The sequence below is a fragment of the Triturus cristatus genome, chromosome 5_2, assembly GCF_964204655.1.
Source record: "Triturus cristatus chromosome 5_2, aTriCri1.1, whole genome shotgun sequence".
In the NCBI taxonomy this organism is placed as follows: Eukaryota; Metazoa; Chordata; class Amphibia; order Caudata; family Salamandridae; genus Triturus; species Triturus cristatus.
This window is the reverse complement of record NC_140588.1, coordinates 903,874,811-903,901,001: the sequence shown is the minus strand read 5'-3', so window position 1 is coordinate 903,901,001 and position 26,191 is coordinate 903,874,811. Positions and strand designations below refer to the sequence as shown.

General features: G+C 47.0%; 1 protein-coding gene across 1 annotated transcript in view; it reads left to right on the top strand.

The window, feature by feature from the left end:
• NKRF (NFKB repressing factor) overlaps positions 1-24,282 on the top strand; it is an 84,077-nt gene extending 59,795 nt beyond the window's left edge. The window contains exon 3 of the mRNA XM_085608057.1: positions 21,505-24,282. Within this exon, the coding sequence (XP_085464183.1) occupies positions 21,505-23,630 (2,126 nt within the window). The 3' untranslated portion in view covers positions 23,631-24,282. The remainder of the gene's footprint in view (positions 1-21,504) is intronic.
• The last annotated feature ends 1,909 nt before the right edge of the window (positions 24,283-26,191 follow it).

Below are 26,191 nucleotides of genomic sequence, written 5' to 3'. Positions count from 1 at the left end.
CAATTGGTTAATTTCCACATCACTCTAATTTCCTTGCTTCTTGTTGGTCACACCTTCTGCTGCCTAATGACCGCTTGACTCCTCCAGCTTTACCCTGGGGTTTGGGGTCCCTGCCTTGGAACATGGACCTAGCACAGCTTTCTGTTTGCCACCACTTTTTTTTTTTTTTTGAACATATTTTATTGCATTTGTATAGTACCGTTTGGGCGATCGCCCGACATAATCCAACTGAAAACAATATACGAGCATGTTACAAGACATGGGGACACCCATGAGTACCATTCTCTTATGAAACTAACGAAAAGAAACTGAGAACTTTAGGCAGACCCTCCCACCCCACCCGCATTGGCAAGCAGATTGCGATGCATACAAATACCCAAATAAAATAAACGATACCTCATACATTATGGCCCACAGACAGTCCATGGAAATGTTCACGGGGATTGTGAAGGAAGAGGGGGAGGACTATACCCAGGTACTCCGCCCATCTGGCCCATATCTTTCTATGCTTTTGTGGGCAGCCCCTCGCTTGAAACACTATCTCAGCGCCCATACATTTGTCCAGCTCTTGTTTCCACTTTCCTATTGTTGGTGGTGAGGTACCCTTCCACAACTGAGCAATATCTTGTTTTGCGATCGTGAGAGCGAGGAAAAGTAAGTGCTGCTTATAGCGATTCCCACCTATGCCCTCTGTGCTATGAAGCAGGAATAGACGCGGGTCATATGGGAGGTCCCAGGACAGTACCTCGTCAAGGCAGGTCGAAACTCTGCACCAGGATTGTAAAGCAGTGCAACTCCATACTGTATGGAGAAATGACCCCTCCTCCCTGTTGGAGCGTAGACATTGAGGTGATGCAATGACTCCCATCCTCCATAGACGGAGATGGGTATAATATGCACGGTGGACATACTTGAACTGAATAAGACTGTATCTGGAGGCTACCGTGGCGCCATGGGGACTAGCTATTGCCTACGCCCAGTCATCATCTGTCAGGTCCAGGAAGTCGTCCTGCCACGCACTCCTCGTTTTGTTTAGAGTTGTGATGGAATGTGTGGTCAATGTTTGGTAGATTTGGCGGATTTTGTGTGCGCCTAGATCACCCATGAGGAGGCGGCCCTCCAATGGATGAAATTCAGGGAGGTCAAGTAAGTTTGTAAGTCAGGGGTCAGAGCATGGCGTAGCTGGAGGTATCTGTGGAACTGAGTTTTATGGAGTAGAAGTCAACCTGCAGTTGCTGAAAGGATTTTAGGGTGGTACCCCGCATAATGTTTCCTAATGTGGAAATGCCAATCTGGTCCCACTGGCAGAACCCCTTCAATGTGACCACCTGGAGCAGATGGTTACCATGCCACAGGGGCGTACTTTGTATCAACCTCCTGTGCCACCCCATGTAGTTCTTCTTTTTTAACATTTTTGCAATGCACTCTATTAAAATGCATGGCACTCAACCGCCTTTCCACTCCCCCCTCCCCGCCATCCACCTGTTGTCTGTTGCTTCTCCCTCCCCCGCAGCTCCCACATGTTGCACACCCCCACCCTTCTTCCGCTGTCCATTGTGTCTCTCTCCCTCATCCCATGTGCCTCCCTGGAGTCTCTGCTTCCTGTTATTTGTTTCCTCTCCTGCACGCCACTCCTTGTGTGGCTTGCTCCACCCTGCACTTTTTTAGAACCAATCTGTTTATTGGTAAGGAGTCAGAATGCGAAAACACAGCCTCCTGCCTACATCCACGGGCCAACAGAGCGTACCTTAAGCAGGAAGACACTGCTTTTATGCCACGAACCCGGAGGCCAGCAGCGTTCTGTCAGGAATGGCTCTTCATAGCGATCAATGACTTCTTACTTTTCAGATTAGACAAACACAATAATAAAAAGGAGAAAAATTAAAGAGAAAGACAACAAGGAAAACATACCTAAGCATAAGCCCCCCTTTTCCCTCCCCCCCCACCCCTTCCGCACCAGTTGACCCCACGAGATCAGCTCCAAGGCCCACGAGCTGTAGGGTTGGTGGCCTGACCCTCTCGGGTTGTTTTTTTCACAGGTGTGGCAACTTTAGCATCCTGTGGCAGTAGTTTAAGAATTTGCAGATATTTAGGGCAGGTGATTTCCCTCATATCTTTGGACAGCAGCCGCAGAAATGGAGCCCACAATTCGGCGTAGACCTCCCCTTTCCCATCCATTACCAAGGACAAGTGCTCCATAGCTAAAACATGCCACAGGCGATGCAAACAAGTTGTGAACTCTGGTATGGCCTTTGTTACCCACAGAGCTAAGATAACTTGCCTTGCAGCTAACAAAGCTAGCGTAATTTGTCCGCCTCTCAGAGATCATAATGGGAAGATCCGTGAATGGGACAGTCCAAGGAGGGTGTACTCCGGAGACCGGGGTAAGGCGGTATCGAATGCCTCATCAATGTTGTTAAGAACCTCAGTCCAGTAGCGCTGAAGTTTGGGACAATGCCATAGCAAGTAGGGTGCCTGACATCCCACACCCCCTCCAACACAACTCCGATTTGCTTTTGTCCCAGCTCTGTATTCTGTATAGTACCAGTATGAGAAGACTTTGAATGTGGAATCAGCCCCGGCAGTGTTGTGTGCAGTGTGGTGTGTTCTGTAGAGTATATGATCCCATTCTTTAGCAGAAAGTGGCCTGCCCAGCTCCGTCTCCCATCGGGTTTGTGCCTTCGTGTGCTGCTCAGCGGGTCGCGCAGTAAGCATAGTGTACAGTTCAGAGATAAGGCAACGATCATCTTGTGTGCGGAGCAGCCATTTTTCAAATGAGGTAAGAGATCGGGCCATTCTATTGGAATTGGGGGGCATGGTGACCCAGTGATATAGTTGGCGATATGCGTATTCATCAGTCGCTAGGAGATCGTAGTCACGTCTAAGCTGAGAAAACGGGGCCAGACCTTCTGTGTCAAAGAGAGATCCCACTCTCTTCCATCCTTCCTCTCTCCATCGTTGGAACACCACTGAGGCCTACCCTGGGGGAAAGACCAGGTTATCTACATTGAGTCATAGGCGAGGGAAAGGTCGTCCAACCCTTTTTAATGGCCTCACGATCCCATACCTTCAGTGTTGGGGAAGTGACTAGTGAGGAGTATAGCCCCCAGGCCCTGTGCTTGTGTAGCAACCAGAGCTCCCTCCATATGTTAATTTCAGCTACCGCCTGGTCCATAAAGTTCCAGTGCTTACCAGACAAGGGTCTGTTCCATTCCACAAAGTAGCGAAGGCAGGACGCTTGGTAGTTGCCGCTAATCAAAGGAAGACCCACCCCACCCCCTCCTCATTCTTCGGACGGACCATTTGAGTTAATGAGAGGCGCGGTTTCTTCCCTCCCCATACAAATTTATTGATAAGTTTCTGCAATTGAGCTAACGCCCTTGGCAGAGGCGCCATAGGTATCATCTGAAATATATAAAGGATGCGCGGGAGAACTGTCATTTTGACCGCTGCAATCCTCCCAGACCAAGCCTATTGCAGTTGGGCCCAAGCGTCCAGCGCTTTGGCCGTGTGTTCTAATAAAGTTGCATAGTTTAGAGCTACTGTCAGGGCGATGGTCGGCGCCAGGCGTATGCCAAGGTATGTTATGGCTTGCTGGGTCCACTGGAGCGAGAATTGTTGCTGCAGGCTGGCCACCATAGCTGGTGGGATCGATAGGTACAGGATGTTTGATTTGCCCAGGTTGACTTTGAACCCAGATACCTCCACAAATGTGAACAGCTCCTCGAGAAGAGCCGGCAAGGTCGTTTGAGGATTGGTGAGGGATAGAATTACATCGTCCGCATATAGACTGATCTTGTGAACGTCAGCCCCGAATTTCAGGCCTTCGATGCGCGGGTCCGCTCTTATACATTGGGCCAGTGGCTCCATGTAGAGCGCGAAAAAGGGGGGACAGAGGACAGCCTTGCCGTGTCGCCCTCGATATTGGGAAAGTATCTGGTGCCATTTACCCTCACAAAAGCCCTGGGCACACATCAATAATCCTATCCCAGGGAGGAGGAGCCAAGATGGCGACCGGGATGGCAGCGTAGACTCCCGGCTCCGTGAACCTCCGCATCCCGCACGGATATCCTGCACGAGATCCTCAACCTGTGCTACGCGGTCGTGTTTCTGAAGGAGAGTGGCACCCGACTGTGTGACCCCGGGGTTTCTGGCTGCGGTACCGCCGGAGAAATGTGCATCTGAACTTTGCGGCCTGTGCGGCCCCGGGGCCGGGACCTCGAGTGGACGCCATGGCCGGGTGGCAGTTCAACAACAGCGGTCTGTTGTGACTGGGTGGAGTCGGTCCACCGGAGCGGTGCCAAACTCGGCCTACATTTCGTCGTGGTAGTTTCTATTGTCAAGCGTAGCGGACCGGGTGCATGCCCGGGGGTGCAATTCTCAGATCCTCAGGTGGCTGCCCCTGCCTTTGACGGTGAGCTGCCCGGCCGCCGCCCGTATCCTGCCCGGATCATTGCGGGCCGCCCCCGGATTTTTTACGGGAGCTGGTCCGTAGTGGGGATGACTGTTGCCCGTGACCACGCAACGGATAACTTTTTGCCTCCCCCCGGAACCCGGTCACCAGCGACGTGGACATCGAGACGCTTGTCCCAGGGTCCCGGCCCCGGTGAGGGTCGGGCATACTTGGCGGCCATCTTGTAGCGATGAAGCCTACCATCCTGTCCGCTGGGTCGCAGCGGGCTTGTGAGAGTGCGACTTTTGGGAGTGTGGCGGCGCGATCCCAGAGAGCTGTGCTGGGGTACGGCGACCTCCTCGAGGCCCTTGGTGCTCTTCACTCCTCCTTGATCCATGGTGTCGGGGTCTTGGGGAGTAAACTAAACGGTGTGGCGTCGGCGTTGGGGCAATGGCGACCCGCCTGTCCGCACGTACACAGGGACTACTCACACTGCGCACAGGAGGACACTTTGGCGGCCACCCCTGAGGTTAGTGCACAGCTGGACACTCCGGCCAGTATGCTACAGTGTGTTCGCCCAGTTGAGGGCCTGATCTGTCCCGGAGGCATTGGCCCTGAGTGGGATGTGGTAGCCTCGTCCCGTACGTGCCCTCCTGCGACCCAAGGACAACTCCAGCAACTATTGTCTGCTTTGGCTGCTTCTGCCTTCCTGGACCTTGAGTGCAGTGCATATCCTGGGGCAGCACTGGGAAGCCTGTTTCTCCACGCTGCGGACTGTGTTGATGCTCAGAGACTTCCATCCCACCTGTATGCGTCGCTTCTCGGACGTTTTTGGACAATCCTCTACCTTGGAATATCGGATATGGTGCTGGGTCGAGGGGTAGGCATGGGCAGAATTCCAAAGAGTGGTCAGGGATAAGGCTGATCCTTCAGGGGTGGTCATCTAGTGGACGGGCGGGCTCAGGGGTTGCGTGCTCTCCTGGCATAGCTAACAGCATAATAGGTGCGTAATGCTCCCCATCTTTCTTTGAGAAGATCGATTTTGTGCTGTTTATGGTTCACTTTGGGGGAAACTTACCGTGCGGGAGGGAGAAGCCGGGGGTATGTTTTGAAGGCCCTCCTCCAGTTTATTAATACTCTCTCTACCCCCCCGTCTGGTGGGGTTCTTTTCCTACTTCTTTTTCCCTATTCTCCTATATTTCGGGTCTGGTTCCAGGGCGACAGGCACACTGCTGGGGGGGGGGGCCGTACTCATCTGCAGAGGTGCAGGGTGGGGGGTTGGGGGAGGGGATTCTTTAGTCTTTTCTCTCTTTTTCCATGGCCTCCTTTTTCTTCTCTGTTTCTTTTTGTTTTTCTTTTTCTGGGATCAGTGTGATACACTTCCTTTGCTATGACTCGCTGCCGCTCCATGTGTACCACAATTTCCGGGGTGCTCTCCGGGAGTTCTGGCGGGGGACTGCAGGCGCCACTGCTTACGATATTCTTCCCCATCCTGATGTTCTTGTGTTTGCGCCATTGACCTAACAGATTGCTGTAAATCGTTTGTCTATTATTCTGCATATCTGTAATTGCTGTTTTAAAATTGTCTGGCACCTGATCCTTCTGCCTTGTTTCATTATAAAATGAAAACCTTTTTCTCCTGGTGCCCTACCTACGCTGTTCACAGTATTAGCATTACGATTCTCCTCCCCGAAGTGCTGCCTGTGTTTACATTTGCCTGTTTTTGCTCTGATTGCTTAGCGGCCGGCCCCGGGGGGTTGTAGGCCCATACCTGTTCTTGATTGAACTGTCAATAAAGGTTTTCAAAAAAAAAAAAAAAAAACAAAAGCCCTGGGCGCGCCATAGATGCATTTGATGTAGTTCTCCCCAAACCCAAAGCCAGCGCAGGGTATCAAACGGGTAAGCCCAGCTTACTCTGTCGAATGCCTTTTCGGCGTCAAAGATGGGAAGAAAGCCTGTCTACCCGATCTCTGTATGCTGTCCATGAGGTGGGAGAGGCACTTCGTATTGTTCGAATTTATGGCGGAGTCTAAGAAGAGCATGCTCAGCCATTGAGGTCCAGATGCCTCAGAAGACGCCGGAGTGTCTCCAGCTCCCTCAACCCTCGGCACCCCAGTTCTTTTATGTATGGACTCTAGTCCCGCTACCCCTTTCTTTAATTCGCTGCGCTTCTCTTTCCGTAACTTGTTTTCACCAGCAGAAATGGCGATGAATTCACCCCTGATGACTAACTTCAGAGCTTACGACACTGCCGACAACGACGCTGAGCCCACGTCATTAAGCTACAAATAGTCAACTAATTTTTGTGTAATGCGCTTCACTGTTTCGGAGGAATGCAGGAGGCTCTCCTGCAAACGCCAACCAGGGGGCACTGCATGGGAGGGCTGCGCATGGACATGTACAGCGTTAAGTGCTTGGTCTGATAAGGACCTGGGTTCGATAGTAGCAGTGTGCAGCTGACTCGCTAAGGGATTAGAAGCTAGAAAATGGTCAAGCTGCGCATATGTTTTGTGGGCTGCGGAGTAGTAAGTGTAGTCCTTCTACCCGGGATGTTGGGCGTGCCAAACGTCATGCAGGCCATTGTCCATTAGCCACTCCCCGCCCTGAGGAGAATGTCCCAGCCTGATTCGACCTTTGCCCTGATCTGTCTAAATCAGCGTCCATCACTAAGTTAAAGTCCCACCCTACTAGTATCGCTGTGTCTTGTGTCATGATCACCTCTGTGAGGGCCTTAGTGATAAAGGATTCCTGTTGTGTGTTGGGAGCATAGAGTGAGGCTAGTGTAATGCGTGAACCACCCGAACTGCTAGCAAACTCCCCTTAATTTCCGCTACAGCGGCTATGACCTTACCTGGTAAGTGTGCTCTGACTATGATCGCTACCCCATTTTTCTTGGACGGGCCCGTAGACCAGAATTGTTGTGGAAAGCGTCTAGTGCGCATGCGGGGGTGTCCTTAGAAAGTAGGTGCGTCTCCTGGAGAAGACCTATATCTCCCCCAGAATTTTCCTGCAAGGAAAGGATGGCTGATCTTTTCACAGGGTTGTCAGACCCCGCACATTAAGGCTAACTATCTTGAGAGCTTTCCCCATCGGGAGTGTGTATGTGCAACGATCTGCTTTTCCCGCATCTTGCTATCTGGGCCGGCATTGCTCAAGAGGCCCCTATGCCTCAGCGGGGAGACATGGAAGGAGGACTGACTGGTGCGGGAACCCCAAAAAGAAACACCCACAACCTGAAGTGGCATCAAAAAGAAAACATGTCGGAAAACAACTAGCGAGAGCAAGGGAAGACAAAAGTTCGTTGAGGGATGGATAACCAGGTAGGGCATGGCTCTCTCAACAGGTAGGGTGGAGAGCATGCTCTGTCCCAAACCGCAAGCGCGAAGCCTGCAAGTGAGTATCGGAGACATCCGCCCATGTCCCCCCGGCAGCCTGCTACCTCACTCCATCCGGCGTAGTTCAGTTGTGCAGTTCATGGGGTAGCCGGGTGCTCAGAGGTCCGCGAGAGGGAGGAGAGCACCACCTCTCGCTCCTTGGCCATCGTGGCCGGGTCAGACTTCAATTTGGAGGCCGTTTTGCCAACCAGCTGCATTGTGTGGATCGTCTGGGAGCATGCTCCCTGGACCTCTGTCTGCTCTGCTGTCGTCGTGTTATCGAGGCCAAGCACTTCCAAGTGCCTCAATAAGAACAAATTTGTCGCAATTTCCCCTGTTGCTTGAATATGATGCGGAAGGGATGGCCCCAGGAATATGGAATGCCTCTCTCACGGAGATAGGAGGTGACTGCCCTGAATTCTCACAGTTTGATTAACGTAGATGCTGCCAGATCATGAAAAATAGCTGGTGTCTGACCACGGAACTGGATCGGGTGAGCCTCTTATCTTTTCTTTGAGTTGGAAGTTATGGACACACACAAGGCTGTCCGGAGGCGGCGCTTTGTCTCCTCGGGGGAGGCCCACCCTATGGACGCGGTCAATTTGTATGTCCTTTGAGTCGTCTTCACCCAGTATCTGCTGGAACAGCGCCCTGACATAAGACCGGAGATCATCACCCTCCTCACGCCAGGGAACACCACAAATCCGAACGTTCCGCTGAGAGCGGTTCTCAAGATCTTCGGCATGTGCCTGTAGATCTAATGTTGCTCCTGGAGGCGGAGCAGATCTTTTTGCATCTGGTGGAGTTCCTCGTCCTGGCTGAGTTCATGCTCTTCCAGAGTAGCTACCTGTTATCCCTCCTCATCAATATCACTCCTCACCGCCCCGAGATCAGCAGAGAGCTAGCCCTTGAGGTCTTGGATATCTTCCTTAATGACAGAGAATAGTTCCATCATGAAGGTCTTACCCCCTTCTTGCGCCCCTTTGTGTCTCTCAGCTGCCGGTGTGGTGGGTCCAGGGGGCTTCAGGAGCATCTCCTTAAGAGTTTTCTCTTTCTTGGTGCGTGCTGCCGCCATGTCGGGCGCACTGTCTGTCCGTTCTCCTAGCCCAACTGGGCAGCCACATGCACCTCCCACTCAAGCCCCAGAGAGTACTGCACCACCAGCTCGCTGTGACTATTCAGCCATGCCCTCTCCCGCACCCGTCGGAACCAGGCTTGCCGTTTGAATGTTGGGAGGACCGCCGTTACTGCTGCCTCCGTGTGAGCTCCCAGAGAACCCTGCAGAACATACCGCTCCCAAAGCTGGGCCTGTGCCCAGGGTTCAAGTCTATAGCGAGGTTGTTCATGTGCACCGGCCCCACTCTGCAAGTTACACCCTCCTTACCGGGTTACGGGCCTCCACCAGGGGAATCCTGTCCTGGGGAGCTGTGGCCTCCGGGCCAGGGTCCACTCTCCACACCACCCAGGCGCTTCGTAGCCGATGCAGGCTCCCACCGATCTAGCCTTGGCAGGCCCAAGGGACACCGCCCGGCACTCCTGCTTCGTGCTGCCGGGCCTCACCTTCTTATGGGCAGAGGGCTGCTATCTGCCCTGCTTCACAAGTCATGTACTGTTGTTTAGTCCCTTCTTCGCCTCCCCAGGGCCTTCCAGTACAGTACTGGGCCTCAACGCGCTGGATATACAATGCGCCACTCCTGGAACGCGTTGAGTCCTACTCAGTCTCCTGGGGTTCCGCTAGACCCGATGTGAGGCCCCTCGCGTGTACAGCGCAGATGAATGGCAGCTGCCGCTGAAGACATCCACAGCGGGCCGACGCTCGGCGGGCTGGGGCTTCCCCCCCGTAGCCCTCCTGCACTCCAAGGCAACCCCGGGTCTCGGCCCCAAAGGTGCCCAGTTCGCCGTTCATTCCTTGCTTGTGCCAGGGCCCCCTCCATCTCCCGGGGTTCCGCTAAGCCTGAGGTGAGGTCCCCTGACCGTCCGGCGTATGTGAGTGGCCTCTGCCGCAGATGGCTACTATGGCGTTGCTGGTATGGTCCGAAATGGCGCCTCCCCATAAAATGGTGCCTCCCGCGCCACTCTTCTTTCTGGCCTCCGCTATGCAGCCAGCCCTCACTTGCCGCAGATCCGCTCCGGCGCTGGCACCGCGCCTCAGGACTCTTAAGATCTCTCCGTGCTCCTCCCCAAACTGCACCCTCAACTCTGCAGCTTTGTGCTCCTCCACTGTCTGGGCACTCCGCTCAAGCGCTCTGTCTGGCTGCTGGCCCTCCTGCACCACCCGCTGCGAATCCGCTCCAGCCTTCGAGTCCGACACCGGCTGTGATCACCGGCGCTGCTGGAAACTCGGCATGCAGGTACGTTGCCACTCACAGATGCCACCCGGTTCCTTTACAGTGCCCTGAAGAACTGGGAATGGGCTCTAATAAAAGGCAAAAGAGTGGCGCCACCGGAGGGGGACAATCCCGCGTCCTAACTGTCCCCTATCTTGGCCACACACCCCCTGCACTTTTTTAGACCTATCATATGCTGTGCAACATGGCTTAAAGAAAACAAAATGCTATGACAGTATCCGCTGCACAGTGACCTGCACTGCTGTGCAACATGTAAAAAAAAAAAGCCAATAGATCTTGCATAGTTGAAACCTGTTGGCTTTGCCAATGCTTGTCCTGTTTTGGAAGTGTTTGCTTTTTGAATGCCTTACCCCCTCATTAAGGCACTGTTTTTTCACTTGTTGCCATTTGAATGTTATTTTCTTTCATTTTGCTGTGCCAATACCATGTTGGATTTATCTCTTGTTGCATGCATATTGACTTTGTAGGTATGGTTTGATATTGCAGCTGGCCTTTCTTCCCTATGCTTTACTATAAACATGGAGTGGACGTGGCTCCAATGACAGGAGCATTGCCACCTCCTTTGGAGTGCTTGCATCGCAATCCACGAGGACTTGTGTAGCCGAGTACACTAATTCACCACAAATTACATTTTTTGTCTCTGGGACGTCTTGTATAAAACAATACAATAGCTTTTTGCTGTTTATTCACTTCTGCATGCTTTTTAAAAATATTTTAATTAAGACTCAAAATATAAACTAGACTTTTTTCCTTTGTCAGCGCTTGTTTAAAAGTATAACAAGCATTTACAATGCAATGGTCTCGGCAATATTATAGGTAGAGCTATTGGTATTGCCCATTATTTTTTTATTATTTTTGTATCCCTAAATAAATGGCATTGTCATTTCTATTGGCATTAGCTTTTTTTTTGCATATGTGAAACCTATTGCATTAGCAGAGAGAGAGTGAGGTAGTGAGATAGAGAGAGAGAGTGAGGTATTGAAATAGAGAGTGAGGTAGTGAGAGAGTGAGGTAGTGAGAGAGAGTGAGGTAGTGAGAGAGAGTGAGGTAGTGAGAGAGAGTGAGGTAGATGGAGAGTGAGGTAGATGGAGAGTGAGGTAGATGGAGAGTGAGGTAGATGGAGAGTGAGGTAGTGAAAGAGTGAGGTAGTGAAAGAGTGAGGTAGTGAAAGAGTGAGGTAGTGAAAGAGTGAGGTAGTGAAAGAGTGAGGTAGTGAAAGAGTGAGGTAGTGAAAGAGTGAGGTAGTGAAAGAGTGAGGTAGTGAAAGAGTGAGGTAGTGAAAGAGTGAGGTAGTGAAAGAGTGAGGTAGTGAAAGAGTGAGGTAGTGAAAGAGTGAGGTAGTGAAAGAGTGAGGTAGTGAAAGAGTGAGGTAGTGAAAGAGTGAGGTAGTGAAAGAGTGAGGTAGTGAAAGAGTGAGGTAGTGAAAGAGTGAGGTAGTGAAAGAGTGAGGTAGTGAAAGAGTGAGGTAGTGAAAGAGTGAGGTAGTGAAAGAGTGAGGTAGTGAAAGAGTGAGGTAGTGAAAGAGTGAGGTAGTGAAAGAGTGAGGTAGTGAAAGAGTGAGGTAGTGAAAGAGTGAGGTAGTGAAAGAGTGAGGTAGTGAAAGAGTGAGGTAGTGAAAGAGTGAGGTAGTGAAAGAGTGAGGTAGTGAAAGAGTGAGGTAGTGAAAGAGTGAGGTAGTGAAAGAGTGAGGTAGTGAAAGAGTGAGGTAGTGAAAGAGTGAGGTAGTGAAAGAGTGAGGTAGTGAAAGAGTGAGGTAGTGAAAGAGTGAGGTAGTGAAAGAGTGAGGTAGTGAAAGAGTGAGGTAGTGAAAGAGTGAGGTAGTGAAAGAGTGAGGTAGTGAAAGAGTGAGGTAGTGAAAGAGTGAGGTAGTGAAAGAGTGAGGTAGTGAAAGAGTGAGGTAGTGAAAGAGTGAGGTAGTGAAAGAGTGAGGTAGTGAAAGAGTGAGGTAGTGAAAGAGTGAGGTAGTGAAAGAGTGAGGTAGTGAAAGAGTGAGGTAGTGAAAGAGTGAGGTAGTGAAAGAGTGAGGTAGTGAAAGAGTGAGGTAGTGAAAGAGTGAGGTAGTGAAAGAGTGAGGTAGTGAAAGAGTGAGGTAGTGAAAGAGTGAGGTAGTGAAAGAGTGAGGTAGTGAAAGAGTGAGGTAGTGAAAGAGTGAGGTAGTGAAAGAGTGAGGTAGTGAAAGAGTGAGGTAGTGAAAGAGTGAGGTAGTGAAAGAGTGAGGTAGTGAAAGAGTGAGGTAGTGAAAGAGTGAGGTAGTGAAAGAGTGAGGTAGTGAAAGAGTGAGGTAGTGAAAGAGTGAGGTAGTGAAAGAGTGAGGTAGTGAAAGAGTGAGGTAGTGAAAGAGTGAGGTAGTGAAAGAGTGAGGTAGTGAAAGAGTGAGGTAGTGAAAGAGTGAGGTAGTGAAAGAGTGAGGTAGTGAAAGAGTGAGGTAGTGAAAGAGTGAGGTAGTGAAAGAGTGAGGTAGTGAAAGAGTGAGGTAGTGAGAGAGTGAGGTAGTGAGAGAGTGAGGTAGTGAGAGAGTGAGGTAGTGAGAGAGTGAGGTAGTGAGAGAGTGAGGTAGTGAGAGAGTGAGGTAGTGAGAGAGTGAGGTAGTGAGAGAGTGAGGTAGTGAGGTAGTGAGAGAGTGAGGTAGTGAGGTAGTGAGAGAGTGAGGTAGTGAGGTAGTGAGAGAGTGAGAGAGTGAGAGAGTGAGAGAGTGAGAGAGTGAGAGAGTGAGAGAGTGAGAGAGTGAGAGAGTGAGAGAGTGAGAGAGTGAGAGAGTGGTGGCGAGGGATGTTGTGAGGTAGTGAGAGAGTGGTGGCGAGGGATGTTGTGAGGTAGTGAGGTAGTGAGGTAGTGAGGTAGTGAGGTAGTGAGGGAGTGAGGTAGTGAGGTAGTGAGGTAGTGAGGGAGTGAGGTAGTGAGGTAGTGAGGTAGTGAGGGAGTGAGGTAGTGAGGTAGTGAGGGAGTGAGAGAGTGGTGGCGAGGGATGTTGTGAGGTAGTGAGGTAGTGAGGTAGTGAGGGAGTGAGGGAGTGAGGGAGTGAGGGAGTGAGAGAGTGGTGGCGAGGGATGTTGTGAGGTAGTGAGAGAGTGGTGGCGAGGGATGTTGTGAGGTAGTGAGAGAGTGGTGGCGAGGGATGTTGTGAGGTAGTGAGGTAGTGAGGTAGTGAGGTAGTGAGGGAGTGAGGTAGTGAGGTAGTGAGGGAGTGAGGTAGTGAGGGAGTGAGGGAGTGAGGGAGTGAGGGAGTGAGGGAGTGAGGGAGTGAGGGAGTGAGGTAGTGGTGGCGAGGGATGTTGTGAGGTAGTGAGGTAGTGAGGTAGTGAGGTAGTGAGGTAGTGAGGTAGTGAGGTAGTGAGGTAGTGAGGTAGTGAGGTAGTGAGGTAGTGAGGTAGTGGTGGCGAGGGATGTTGTGAGGTAGTGAGGTAGTGAGGTAGTGAGGTAGTGAGGTAGTGAGGGAGTGAGGTAGTGAGGTAGTGAGGGAGTGAGGGAGTGAGGTAGTGAGGTAGTGAGGTAGTGAGGTAGTGAGGTAGTGAGGGAGTGAGGTAGTGAGGTAGTGAGGTAGTGAGGGAGTGAGAGAGTGGTGGCGAGGGATGTTGTGAGGTAGTGAGAGAGTGGTGGCGAGGGATGTTGTGAGGTAGTGAGGTAGTGAGGTAGTGAGGTAGTGAGGTAGTGAGGTAGTGAGGTAGTGAGAGAGTGGTGGCGAGGGATGTTGTGAGGTAGTGAGAGAGTGAGGTAGTGAGAGAGTGGTGGCGAGGGATGTTGTGAGGTAGTGAGAGAGTGAGGTAGTGAGAGAGTGGTGGCGAGGGATGTTGTGAGGTAGTGAGAGAGTGAGGTAGTGAAAGAGTGGTGGCGAGGGATGTTGTGAGGTAGTGAGAGAGTGAGGTAGTGAAAGAGTGGTGGCGAGGGATGTTGTGAGGTAGTGAGAGAGTGAGGTAGTGAAAGAGTGGTGGCGAGGGATGTTGTGAGGTAGTGAGAGAGTGAGGTAGTGAAAGAGTGGTGGCGAGGGATGTTGTGAGGTAGTGAGAGAGTGAGGTAGTGAAAGAGTGGTGGCGAGGGATGTTGTGAGGTAGTGAGAGAGTGAGGTAGTGAAAGAGTGGTGGCGAGGGATGTTGTGAGGTAGTGAGAGAGTGAGGTAGTGAAAGAGTGGTGGCGAGGGATGTTGTGAGGTAGTGAGAGAGTGAGGTAGTGAAAGAGTGGTGGCGAGGGATGTTGTGAGGTAGTGAGAGAGAGAGGTAGTGAAAGTGAGTTAGTGAGATAGAGAGTGATTGAGGTAGTGAGATAGAGAGGTAGTGAAAGTGAGTTAGTGAGATAGAGAGTGATTGAGGTAGTGAGATAGAGAGGTAGTGAAAGTGAGTTAGTGAGATAGAGAGTGATTGAGGTAGTGAGATAGAGAGGTAGTGAAAGTGAGTTAGTGAGATAGAGAGTGATTGAGGTAGTGAGATAGAGAGGTAGTGAAAGTGAGTTAGTGAGATAGAGAGTGATTGAGGTAGTGAGATAGAGAGTGATTGAGGTAGTGAGTGAGAGAGTGATTGAGGTAGTGAGATAGAGAGTGATTGAGGTAGTGAGTGAGAGAAAGTGAAGTTGTGAGCTAGAGAGTGAGGTAGTGATGTTTTGAGAGAGAGAAGTTGTGAGGTAGTGACAGCATAATTTCTTTTATTTTTATGGGAATGTCTTGCAACAATTATTTTTTTTTAAAATAACTATTGCACCAGCTAGTGAAGACCAGACCTACAGGCTTTGCCAATGTCTGTTTTAGATTCAGTGTAAATATCGTGCTACGCTTCTTTTCAAGATGTCCACCATTTTCTCTCCCAGTTTTCTGCTACACTCCGAGTACTCGGGTTAGAAGCGCTGATGTTTCTCTACGTCAGAGAAAATGTGACTTTAGTTTATCAGTTACAGCTGGAGTCCAGGAACTGCAAACATTCTGTACTCCAGGCCGGGGTTTTCTGCCAGCACCATACTTCATAGTAACCGACACCACTTCGAGTGCGGGAGCACAGGAGTGTGCAGCAAGAGGTCCAATGGAAAATGAAAACATACTTCACCCGCGTGAACTTTTCTAAAACGTCTCTTCTCGCACAGATATGCAGAAAAAAGTACCACGTCTGTAGCACGCACTAAGTTGAAACTGTACACGGAATCATATGCGCAGGAGCCTGAATGTTTGACTTTTACGAGTGCAACACAGCAGCCGGGTTGTGTTCCTCGGACTCAGCCGCCAAGATCCTTGGGGTTTCCCGTGTTGTTTTTCACGCGGACCGCTGTGTTCTGCTCCACCTGGTCCCTGCTTTCGGAACTTTTCTCTCTTGAGCCGTCACTACCTGCAGGCCAGCTATGACCAGGTGTTCCGGGCTTCCGTGCAGGAACCCGAAAACCTATGGAGCGAGGCAGCTGGTAATATGACTTGGTTTAAGCCATGGACTAAAACAATGGATAACTCCAGCCCGCCTTGCACCAACTGGTGAGTGTCATTATGTCTATAGCGCATTTGTGCATATTAACAGTTTGTCAAATGTCCAGCGGCAGTTCGGGGGTGCTCTTTGTGCAATAATAGACTGTGCAATGCCGCATTATATAAACTCGTGTTCCTTCATGACCGGCAACCAATAAACTACGTATGTTACTACAATCTATCCAGGGATTTTATGCCATGTTTAACGTGTACTGTTAAATCAACTTCTCGTGATAAACAGATATATTATGTAAAATAAAGCGCACGCAGAGAAGCTTTCTGCTATGCAGGTGGAAAAAAACGCACCTGGCTGTATTTGAGAGAAGTGTTGATTGCTTTCAAAGGGAATTGTGTATTTTGATGAGTCTAATGAAGAAAGAATGACGAGCATGCCGTGGTAAAGCCCCGAAGCTTAACATAGACAGTTGGAGCACTACCTGAACCGGAGACACCACGCAGGAGCCAGCGTGGGAGTCTGTAACCAACACCATCTCCGGCGGGATCACTGCGAGTCCGGGGAAATGCCAGCTCCGAAGGCACAAGGGGGAAAGGCGTCCAAAGCACGGTGCGGATCCCGATAGCAAAAAAATGGCGGATGGAAGCTTCCGAAACTTTTTCGGATTCGGGGGCGTGTTCCTGCTGTTCGAAAAAGGGCGTGGCTAAAAAGTGGAAAGAACAGCAAAAACACGCCCCCGAATCTGGAAAATGACGGAGCCTATTTGGAGGGACGGCTCTCTCCTCCAATGGCTGGCCTCCGTTTAGGAAGCCAGCCAATGGAGGAGAAGCAAAAAGAGAGGCGGGCTAAATAGCCACTCTAGAAAACATGAAATCTTCCGACTTCCGGTTCTGCCTTCGGCAGACCGGTAGTCCTCGACCTAATAAACATGTTAGCCCTTCGTGAAGAGCATCTACTATGTAATATTTTGCTCCTATATTCCCTTTACATTCACCACTTAAAATTAAAAATTTCGTATTTATACTCTGGTGGTACATCCTAACTGCTAATTAAGTCTTGTTCAGCAAGTAGGCACTATTCCCAGCTTTCATATTGTTGCCCAAGATGTTGCTTTCCTTTTTGCGAGAGCAGGGGGCAGCACACACAACCTCACACGGCTGTTACCAAATACTTGCCCTAACGAAATGTCAGACCTGTTGTCTGTCCCAATGCTCATTTTACTTTTTGTAAACCGAAAATTGTCCTCCTTCCCCAAAAAGATTCACCTGTTGAAATTAAGTTGAATTGATTGATCAGTAAAAGAGCATCTATTCAATCCAATTATATTTGTTACTACGTTAATTTATGAAATGATGAAACCCTGCATGGAGGAGTGGCTGAAGAGTAAAGTCTGATTGGAGGGGATCTCAACTTCACCAGCTAGAGAGCTCTCATAGATGTTCCTACATTCCACAGGCTTGCCCTCCTATTCAGTAGCATTGTGTACTGCTCATCTGTCTCAAGTTCTCAATCCCTCCCTACCCCAGTCTTCTTTCTGCAACCTCATCCTTTCTCTTCTCTCCTGCTCGCTCCCTCGTTTTCTTTTTGCTTATCTCTTGTCATCTCCTCTAACTAATTTTTCGCTTTGTTTTCTCTAGTCTTCCTATCTTATTTATTCTCTTCCTCCTTCCCCTGCTTCTCTTCTCTATTCTTTTTCTCTCCCTCTCCTTTGCTCGGATTTATATTTCCACGCTGTATTCTTTGTTCACATCTTCCCTCCTCTGTCTCCCCCTCCTTTCCTGCCATTTTTTCTAAGTTTTCTTCCTCAGTCCATTTTGACCCATCTTTGCTGTTTATGCTCTTATCCGTCCCTCTTCCCACTCACTCTAACCCTTGCTGCCTTACCTTTAACACGTCCTATCATCAGCTGCTTCCTTTCCATTTTGTTCCTTTCTATTTGACTTTCTATCTTTTATTTCTTTCCTCCTGTCCATTCTCATCTTGTTTCTCTTCTCCGCTACCCTCCACACTACACAGAGTGCTTCCAGTAAGACAGCAATCACCACGTAGCAGATCTTGTAAACCTCCTCACATCGCCAATTGCTTTATCACGCCAGTCATTATGGACCCTCCTCACATTACCCATCCATGACTGTCCTTCCATCATCCATCCTTGACTGGAATCTGCCTCGAAACATTGCTGAGCTGGTATGAGACTTAATGGCGATGATTCTTTGGGGTATGGTTGGAGGGTAGATTTCTTCCTACCCTTTGTCATGAGGGTAGGTCATGTGTCATGCACTCCGAGACCCTTTGTCTCTGTAGGTCAGTAGAGTTAATCTGATTCTCTGAAGTGGAGTTCTGGCAATGGTTCACGGTACATATCTGGCGTGGAACTCTGGCACAAAAACCTCTAGCGATAATCTAATCTATTAAGGTAACTACTAGAGGATTATTGGTTGATTTGTCACAAACCTTGTAAGTCTTGCAGATATGGACCCTGGGATAGAAAGACCTGGGGATAATCATACCTGAGGTCATTGAACCTGGCAAGAATCTGAAGGCGGAGTTAAAGGGACGAAAGACTAAGACTGTAGTTTGTCATAGAGCGAATATGTCAGGAAAGGGGAAATGCTAAAACAGGCAGATTTGGGTATACAGAGTAGGAAGCCCTCTTGATTGGACACTAAATTAGAACCCAGTACTGTAGAGGGCAGCTATTATCAGAACCGATGTAACCATCCGCATTCTTTCTGTCCATCAGTTTCTAGTTGAGGAACAGAGATCACCCCCTTAAACCAGATTACCATCATGCACTTAGCCTGTATTGAAGGTGATAAGTTGAGTGCTAACAGTTTTCGAGAGCTGGCCCTCAGTAGTTTGAATGATGCAACACCAAATCCCCCAATAGGATGACTCTGTGCAGGAAACTAGCTTTGGCAAAGCCATTAGGCCCCGTTCTGAAGACATTGTGGGTTTGCCAATGTTGTTTGCCGATGTTTTACAGCTTAGGCAAAAAGTGTTTGTTGCGGATGCTATGTATCAGCGATTAAAGTACAAGAACGAAAGGTTGCATCATTTCGAAGGCGTGCAGTGGTGACCTATGCACTCGCATGCGTCACCAAGTGCCTCCAACAAAATTACATGTGCAATGTTACTTTCTTTACCAGTCCAAGGTGGATTGATAAATAAATGAAAATACTAATGAAATTAATTTGACTATTCTGAAAGTGCTTTTTAGCTTGAGCCTGCAACAGCACATGCACCATATGTGCTCTCGCTTGCAAGATTTATTGCTTACAGTAAAAGGGCTTGGAGCTCACTCGTCGCTTAGTAGTCTCCTGATTGGCTAGCACAAGCCAACGTCTGTTCCTTTCTGTGGTGCATGGACCAAACCTAGATTGGTTGAACTTAATTAGGGCCCATCCACTGGTTGCACTGTGATTAAGGTACTATTTATTATTTCCCCTCCCGCCCATCCGTTCTCTGTGTTGCTGCCCCCATCTGGTGTGCCATGCCTCTTCCCTTGTGCCTCCCTTGTTTCTCCCCCACCCTGCTTTTTTTGTAACATCGCACACCAGTGGGAGCTATTGTGCAACATGATGTATAAAAAACAAAAGCAAAATAACGCTGCCCGAGTCATAGCGCTTTTATTATTGACTTCAAGCCATGTTACACAGCAGCACAAGCTGCTGTGCACCATGTCTAAATAACATTGACAAAGCCAATAAATCTCGTATCTGTTAGACCTATTGGCTTTGCCAATGCTTATTGTAAGTGGGACCGGCCAGCAGCAGTTTGCTGAAGGGTGGCGGGCACATGGAGGCTCTTGGGACTTGGCCAGAAATGCCCCGAAAAAGTAATTAAAAACACAACGATAGCTAGAAAGCACATGCAGTTTTGGAGTGCTGAAAGAAAAAATAATTCAGTAGTTCCCTAAATGTGACCAGTGTACGGGGTACACGTCCTTCAAATAAAAGATGGTAAAGAGGTTATGCTCCTGGCAGGGACAAACCGAAGAAGGGAAGGGACAGACACAAGAGAGACAGGTAAAGCAATCCAATAAAAAGGAAATATGAATGACAGAAAAGGCAAGAGCCCACTACGTTTTTGGTCTAATCCTCAATAGGCTATCCAATAGGCTATCTGCCTACCAGACAGGTGAATGCTGTCTTGTAAGTGAAACCTAAATATCATGACTTAGTTAATATACACACTGGTTATGCTAGAAGTTGTCAATGCCACCTTGTACTCCTACCTTCTCTCTACAATTCTATCACCGTCCCCTCCCACCTCCACTAACCTTCCCCACCTTCTTACAGAGCACCACTGGGGTGAAAAAGACCTCTGAACTTCATCAAATTACTTTACTCCTATTCCCTATGGTCTGGTGAAAATTGATCATGCTCTCAGTTCAGACCCAAGCCTTTCACATGAGGCTCTGAAATGCATAGAAATATGAGAGTGCAGCACTATGATAAAAACTACTCGCTATAAACTGCATACATTCATTTTTAAAACGTTCTTGAAAATGATTGCTGCATCATCTTGTATCTAAACTCGTCAATATATCAACAAAACTTGGTGACCTGTTCAACTGCTCCTATTTGTCAAGGTTTTTTAAGGTGCCATATGTTGCATTTCAGAGTGATGCATTCAGGGCAAGTGCCTGTCCGAGCAATGACTTGGCTCCTAAAAGGTTGGTGTTCTTGTGGTGTATGATGAACTTTGCAAGAACATGCTAGAATGTTGACCACCTTTCTATTATTACCACCTCAGAAAGGGCAGTGAGTCACTGACAAGGAAAGCAGCAATATCTCAAATCAAGGTACTCCAGGGAGAGTTGAGCAGCATCTGTCTCGGGAGGGAGTAGTGGAATGCATCACCTAATGGTCTTTTCCTGAACACCTGAAGGCTAACGGGTCAGCATGGTACGGCACTTCTGTTCGTTTGACAAGTCGCATTGCCACAGTCTGCATCTAATTGCCAAAAGCTAACACTCATTGGTGTTTCTGCTTACACTATTTCCATTGACCACAAGCATTTTTAGCTGTGACTTTGTTTGTGACCTCCAAATCAATCTACCAGCAGAGTGTTACTGCTCTCTGAAGCATCGTTTGCTAAAGCTATAGAATGCAATGATGATTTTGGATGGACGCATGTTCTAAAATCCTCCGCCCCAACGCTCATAACTCTGGTCTAGTTTGTTCACCTTTAATGAATGTTCTAATTACTCTGTGTATCCCCTTAAAATGTTGTGTTCTAGGCTCGAGGAGCCGGATATGTGTTGGGGAGACTTCCCTACATGTACCACCTGATGAACAGCTCTATAGCTTGTATAACTCCGTTGAATGTGATTGTCTACAGAAGGTATGATGTAGTGAATGACTGATCTGGGAAATCCCAGCTAAAACAAAGATGGGGGCTACTGGTGGCTTTCATGAGCTAGGGATCCCCAACACAACCCCGTGGCCAGATAGTGTGTACATTACATCCCAGAATGGAATACTTCTTTCTTCTTCCAGCCCCACTCTTTGTCCTTTTTCTTTTTAACACCTGAGCACATGACCGGTAGTATTACTCCAGAAATGGAGAGTAATTTTCAGATTTGGCAAAGTAGTATGTGAGCCATGTGATATTCAGTTTGGTGTGATAGTGTTGCTAAGAGGCACGTTGCAGGTTATTTTCTGAGGGCACCTGCTAATTGACAATATAAATGGGAAGGAAAAATAAATGAATTGTCCTATTTACAGTAAGTGAGTTATCAAATGGAGGATAAACAGTACAGTGCTCGCATCAGAGACTACAAATGATAACTACTATGATTGCAGAGACATCAAAATATGTATTCCAGGATATTGATTGCATGATTGGAGGGCAGTATCAGGAGAAACCGTGAGAGTCCGAGCATACATCATTGAGGGTGTGTGGAAAGCTCATAATTCAGCACAAAGATATATGTTTAATGAAATGTTTGCCCATTGTTTGACATTTTGTTTGTTCTTGCATTTATTCCACAGGTCAAGAACCTCCAACAAAGCAAACTACTTCCAAGTTTCGTCCAAGACCACGTTTTGAACCTGTACACTTTGTGGCCAGCACCATTAAGGAAGAAGAAAATAAACCATTTGAAGTAAAGAAAGAATCTACTAGCCGTGACGCACCAAAGTCTTTTGATAGTACAATGGCTTTCAATCGTATGCTTGAACGGAGTTCTGCAGACTTTGCTTTGGATAGCTTCAGTGATCATGAAGAAAATTCACAATTTCACAAATACTCGCAAAATGATCTGGACTATAATGAAACTTTTATGACTAAAATGGAGCAGAACTATTCTGCAAAATTTGAATCTCACAATTCAACTTTATCCAAAAACTTTAGGTCACATGTGTTGGATATGTGGACCGAGAACAACAAACAGGGGCGAAAAGGCATTGGCTTTGTGAAAGCGCCTCGAAGAACAGGCAGAATGCCTTTGAATCGTAAGGGACCTAAAAGAAACATTACATTGGACCCGTGTTCACCAACTCAAAAAAGAGAGATGTTAATCCAAAAACTTTCATCCGTAGCATTGCAGAATCTTAATGCTCCTGAAATCATGAGAGCTCCAGAAAAAGTTAATCATACATTTTTGTTGACTCGTTGTATTCAAGCATGCAAAACTAACCCAGAGTATATTTATGCTGCTTTAAAAACCATTCCACCTGCTGATCTGCCAAGAAACAAAAAGCTTCTTGGAGATGGTTATGCTTGTGAGGTAAGATGCCAAAATGTGTACTTGGCTACTGGTTATTCTGGCAGCAAAAATGGAGCCAGAGATAGGGCTGCAGAGCAGGCAATGAGACTTTTACAAAAACCTGTTGAAATTAGGAGTGTCCAGCGAAAGTTTAAACATGGCTTCCAAGAAGACCTGGTAGTTTGTCAATGTGGTGCACCCACACCTGAATTCCCACCAGCCCTTAAAGAGCTGCAACACGACGACAACGACGATGATGATGTTACATTTAGAAATGAAGATTCTTCTAATGTGCAAGAGGATGCTAATCAAAGCAAAGAACCATACTCTGCAAGGCCTTGGACTAGTTTCGTCATTACTGAAAATGCCAGTGATGCTGTGTGTATCCTGAACAATTCTGCTTCTACCAACAAAATGAAACTAGAATACAAGTATGACTTGATGCCTTCTCTTGCTTGGCGTTGTAAATTGTTTTTGCAGGACCATTGTGTTGCCGAGGGATATGGAAATAAGAAAACCAGCAAGCATGCAGCTGCTGAAGAAGCAGTCCGGATCCTCAAAAAAATGCAGTCTAATGTCCAGAAAATCAGACAACCAGAGGGCCCAATGACAAGCAGTGCATCTATGCCACAGAAGAACATATCTCTACAGGATCTTGTTGTTTATGAAATTTCTGCAAATCCGGTTTGCACACTTCATGATACTGCTCAGTTCAATAAAGTAACAGTTGAGTATACCTTTGACAAAATGACTGGTGAGGATTGGAAGTGCAAGGTGTTTTTGGACAGTCAGTTTATTGGTGAGGGAATAGGCCTGAAAAAGAATGTAAAACACATTGCAGCAGAAGAAGCTTTAAGAGTACTCAAACAAACCCACCCTACTGTGGTAAATAAACTAAAGCAGGGCCCTACAGAAGAGGCAATTTCAAGAAATCAGATTTGTGGCCGATCGGCACAAGAAGCTTACAAACAAAAAATTAAAGACGACAACATTGGTAATCAGCTACTTAGAAAAATGGGCTGGACTGGTGGAGGTTTGGGAAAAGAGGGCGAAGGTATAGCTGAGCCCATCGTTGTGAAGGAACAATTTAAGAGAGAAGGATTGGGTCTTGATCTTGACCGAAACCATGCAGTCACTAAAAGAGATATTGAGATGATGATAAGAAACTATGCAGCCTCCTACAGTCAGGAGAATTTAACTTTCTCTAACGAACTTACCAATGACGAGCGAAAGCAAATTCATCAAATTGCCCAAAGATATGGGCTCAAAAGTAAATCTCATGGGCAAGGTGCTTCCAGGTTTTTGGTAGTGAGTAGGAAGAGGCGGAGAGAAGATTTGATTGATGAACTTAAGCAGGTTGGCCAGGTAGCAGGATATCAGCTAGTCATGCCAGTCCCAAACCAGTTTTAGTGCTTTGCATTTTAGTTCAATGCACATTTACTGATTGACTGATAGAAGCTGGTCATACAGTAAATGCTGTGTTATGCAGAACATATCCATATTACAATAGATGTTTTACTTTGTTTATATAATTTCGAATACTTGGTTAGAGGAATGCTTAAGTTATTTTCTCGTGCTAGCACATTACAAGATACAATGTAGAGCAGTTGCATTATGTGTCTGATACAACTTTTCATATTTCGTTAATGTGGAATGAGGAATCCGTTTATTTTCAAAATGATTTATTAAAGGAAACTGTAACAACTATCATTGATCTATCTTTCCCCCTGTAAAAAAATAAAAAAAAAGATTTATACTTATAAGCGTGACCGCTACTGAAGAAAGTACCCATCCAGTTCGGCTTTGGCTACAGTCATGTTAATCATCTTTGTCATTCTACTTGCAGCATAACCTAATTTATAATTCCAGATGAGGCACTTGTTGGTTTAAAATATGAATGGAAGATATAAAGTGATTCTATTAATAAATATGTCCATATTTTTTTTATCTTGAGAATTTCCTAATTTGTATCGGTCATGATGTTGGGAGTTCTTGTTCCAAATACATGAACTTGTTGCTTGAAAAATGTCTCTTTTAATAAACAATATGTGGAGGACGTTTACTATGTACTCAAAATAGATACATCATTTCAATATTTTGCTTTAGGTCAACATAAATCTTGATCGAGCCAAACTACACATTTAAACTTCGTATTACTGATAAATCTGTCAAGAGATTAGAAACTCCTCAGTTGTATTTTGGGCAACTGCATAATCCATCTATTTGATTATTTTAGGTATATTTTCTTTTTTAACTAGTATGTTTATTTTTGTACGTAGATGTATGTTTTAGCTATTACGTTTTCCCTTTTAAAATGACAGTTTTGATGAGTAATATTTCTAGTAGTGAATACAAAAGGCTAGTGCTGCTTACTGATAACCTAGAAATTGAATTAAGTATGCGCTTGGTGCTGCGTGTTAATGTTTGTGCATGGGTGCGAACGACATACCATATATGACCCACCCAATTCGTTCGCTGTTTTGCTCCATCAGTGTAGACATGCTTTATACTTATAATTAATCTGTTCACACTGGGTGGTTACTTTTTTCTGCAGCTCTTGACTCTTTGACCCATAGGCCACATATGAATGTGTATCTTTGTTCATTTGTATGGATGTTTAACTAAGACAAATCCTTATTTTTGTGGTTTGGTACTGCTAATTAAAGCTCCAGAGACAAAATCTCTTCCACTTTAATGTATGTGACCTTGTGACAGAAAGCCGGTTGACTTTTTATAAATGCTCATGCAGTCTGGTGGCAGGTTTAATTGTTGGTTGCAGAAATTCAGGAGCCAGACCCCTTAGCTTGACTGTAAGTTGGAGTGCCTTGTTCTGCCTTATACTCTAAATTGTTGGCGCAGCCTGCATTTCAGTCTTCTGTATTGCTTTTCTTATTGGTGTGGCATATCTGTATACAACCAGTTGGCAAGGTCACTCTGGAACAAAGATCATTTGTATCTGGGCTTTTTTCAAATTGTCTATTGCTTCCACATTCACAAAGATTGATGGAAAATTTAGAGAGGTGAATGACCAGTTCATTAAAAGTGCATTAATCTTTGATCCAGCCTATGAGTACCTGCATACCTGCAGTACCTGCATATCCGGTCCTAGCATTATGAGCTTTTTGCTGTTGCTGGCTTTCTCGCATTGTAAAAGATGTGGTAAAGAATATAGTTGCACTTTACTCATTTGTTAGTTACTGTGCAGTTTGTTTTTATCTGCTTGTTTGTTCTGTAGTCTCTGCAGGGAGACTATGTAATGATGAGGTTTCTCTCAAGAGTGTCCTCCCTCTTGTCCCTCCCTGGTTTTTCTAGTTGTGCTTATTGTGTTGCGTCTTGCTGTCACCGATAATTTGTACATACTTGCTGGTAAAAAGTTATTTCAGAAGATTGATATAGATAGCCCTTAGATCCGCCATTTAATGGGATATAGTTACTCTGCTTAGACTATAGTCTTTAGCTAACTGATATGCAGCCTTCACCGTATCAGGAAGCTTTCAGTCGCTGTGGTCTGAAATGAGAGCGTTTCTTGAAATTACACTCCTTTGCTCATGGTCTCTTACTTTGTCCACCACACAAACAACCACAAAGCTGCTATCAGTTGATCTTTAGTTTCCAGAGTGCTGACTCCACTGGTCCTTTATACACTGATGGAGGGATCCTGTATAAAGTTTCACATTCAGAACTAAAAATATTTATGCCACAATGGAGCCAATAGAAGACTAGATCCCTTTGGCTCGATTGCGGCAGAATTGAATGGAAAATAGTCTCACCTCTGAAGAATACTTGTTTGCTTTGTTTGTCTGTCAACACTGCCAAGCAGTAAACTTTCTCCCCTAAAAAAGGTGTTGAATTTTTTAAAGTTAAATTGCCAAGTGACATTTTACATAGTTGTCTTGTGAGTTGGCCTTTAGCAAAATTCTTCCAGATATGGCTATATCTCTGTGCCTCCGAGATAGAATGCCATGCTAAAT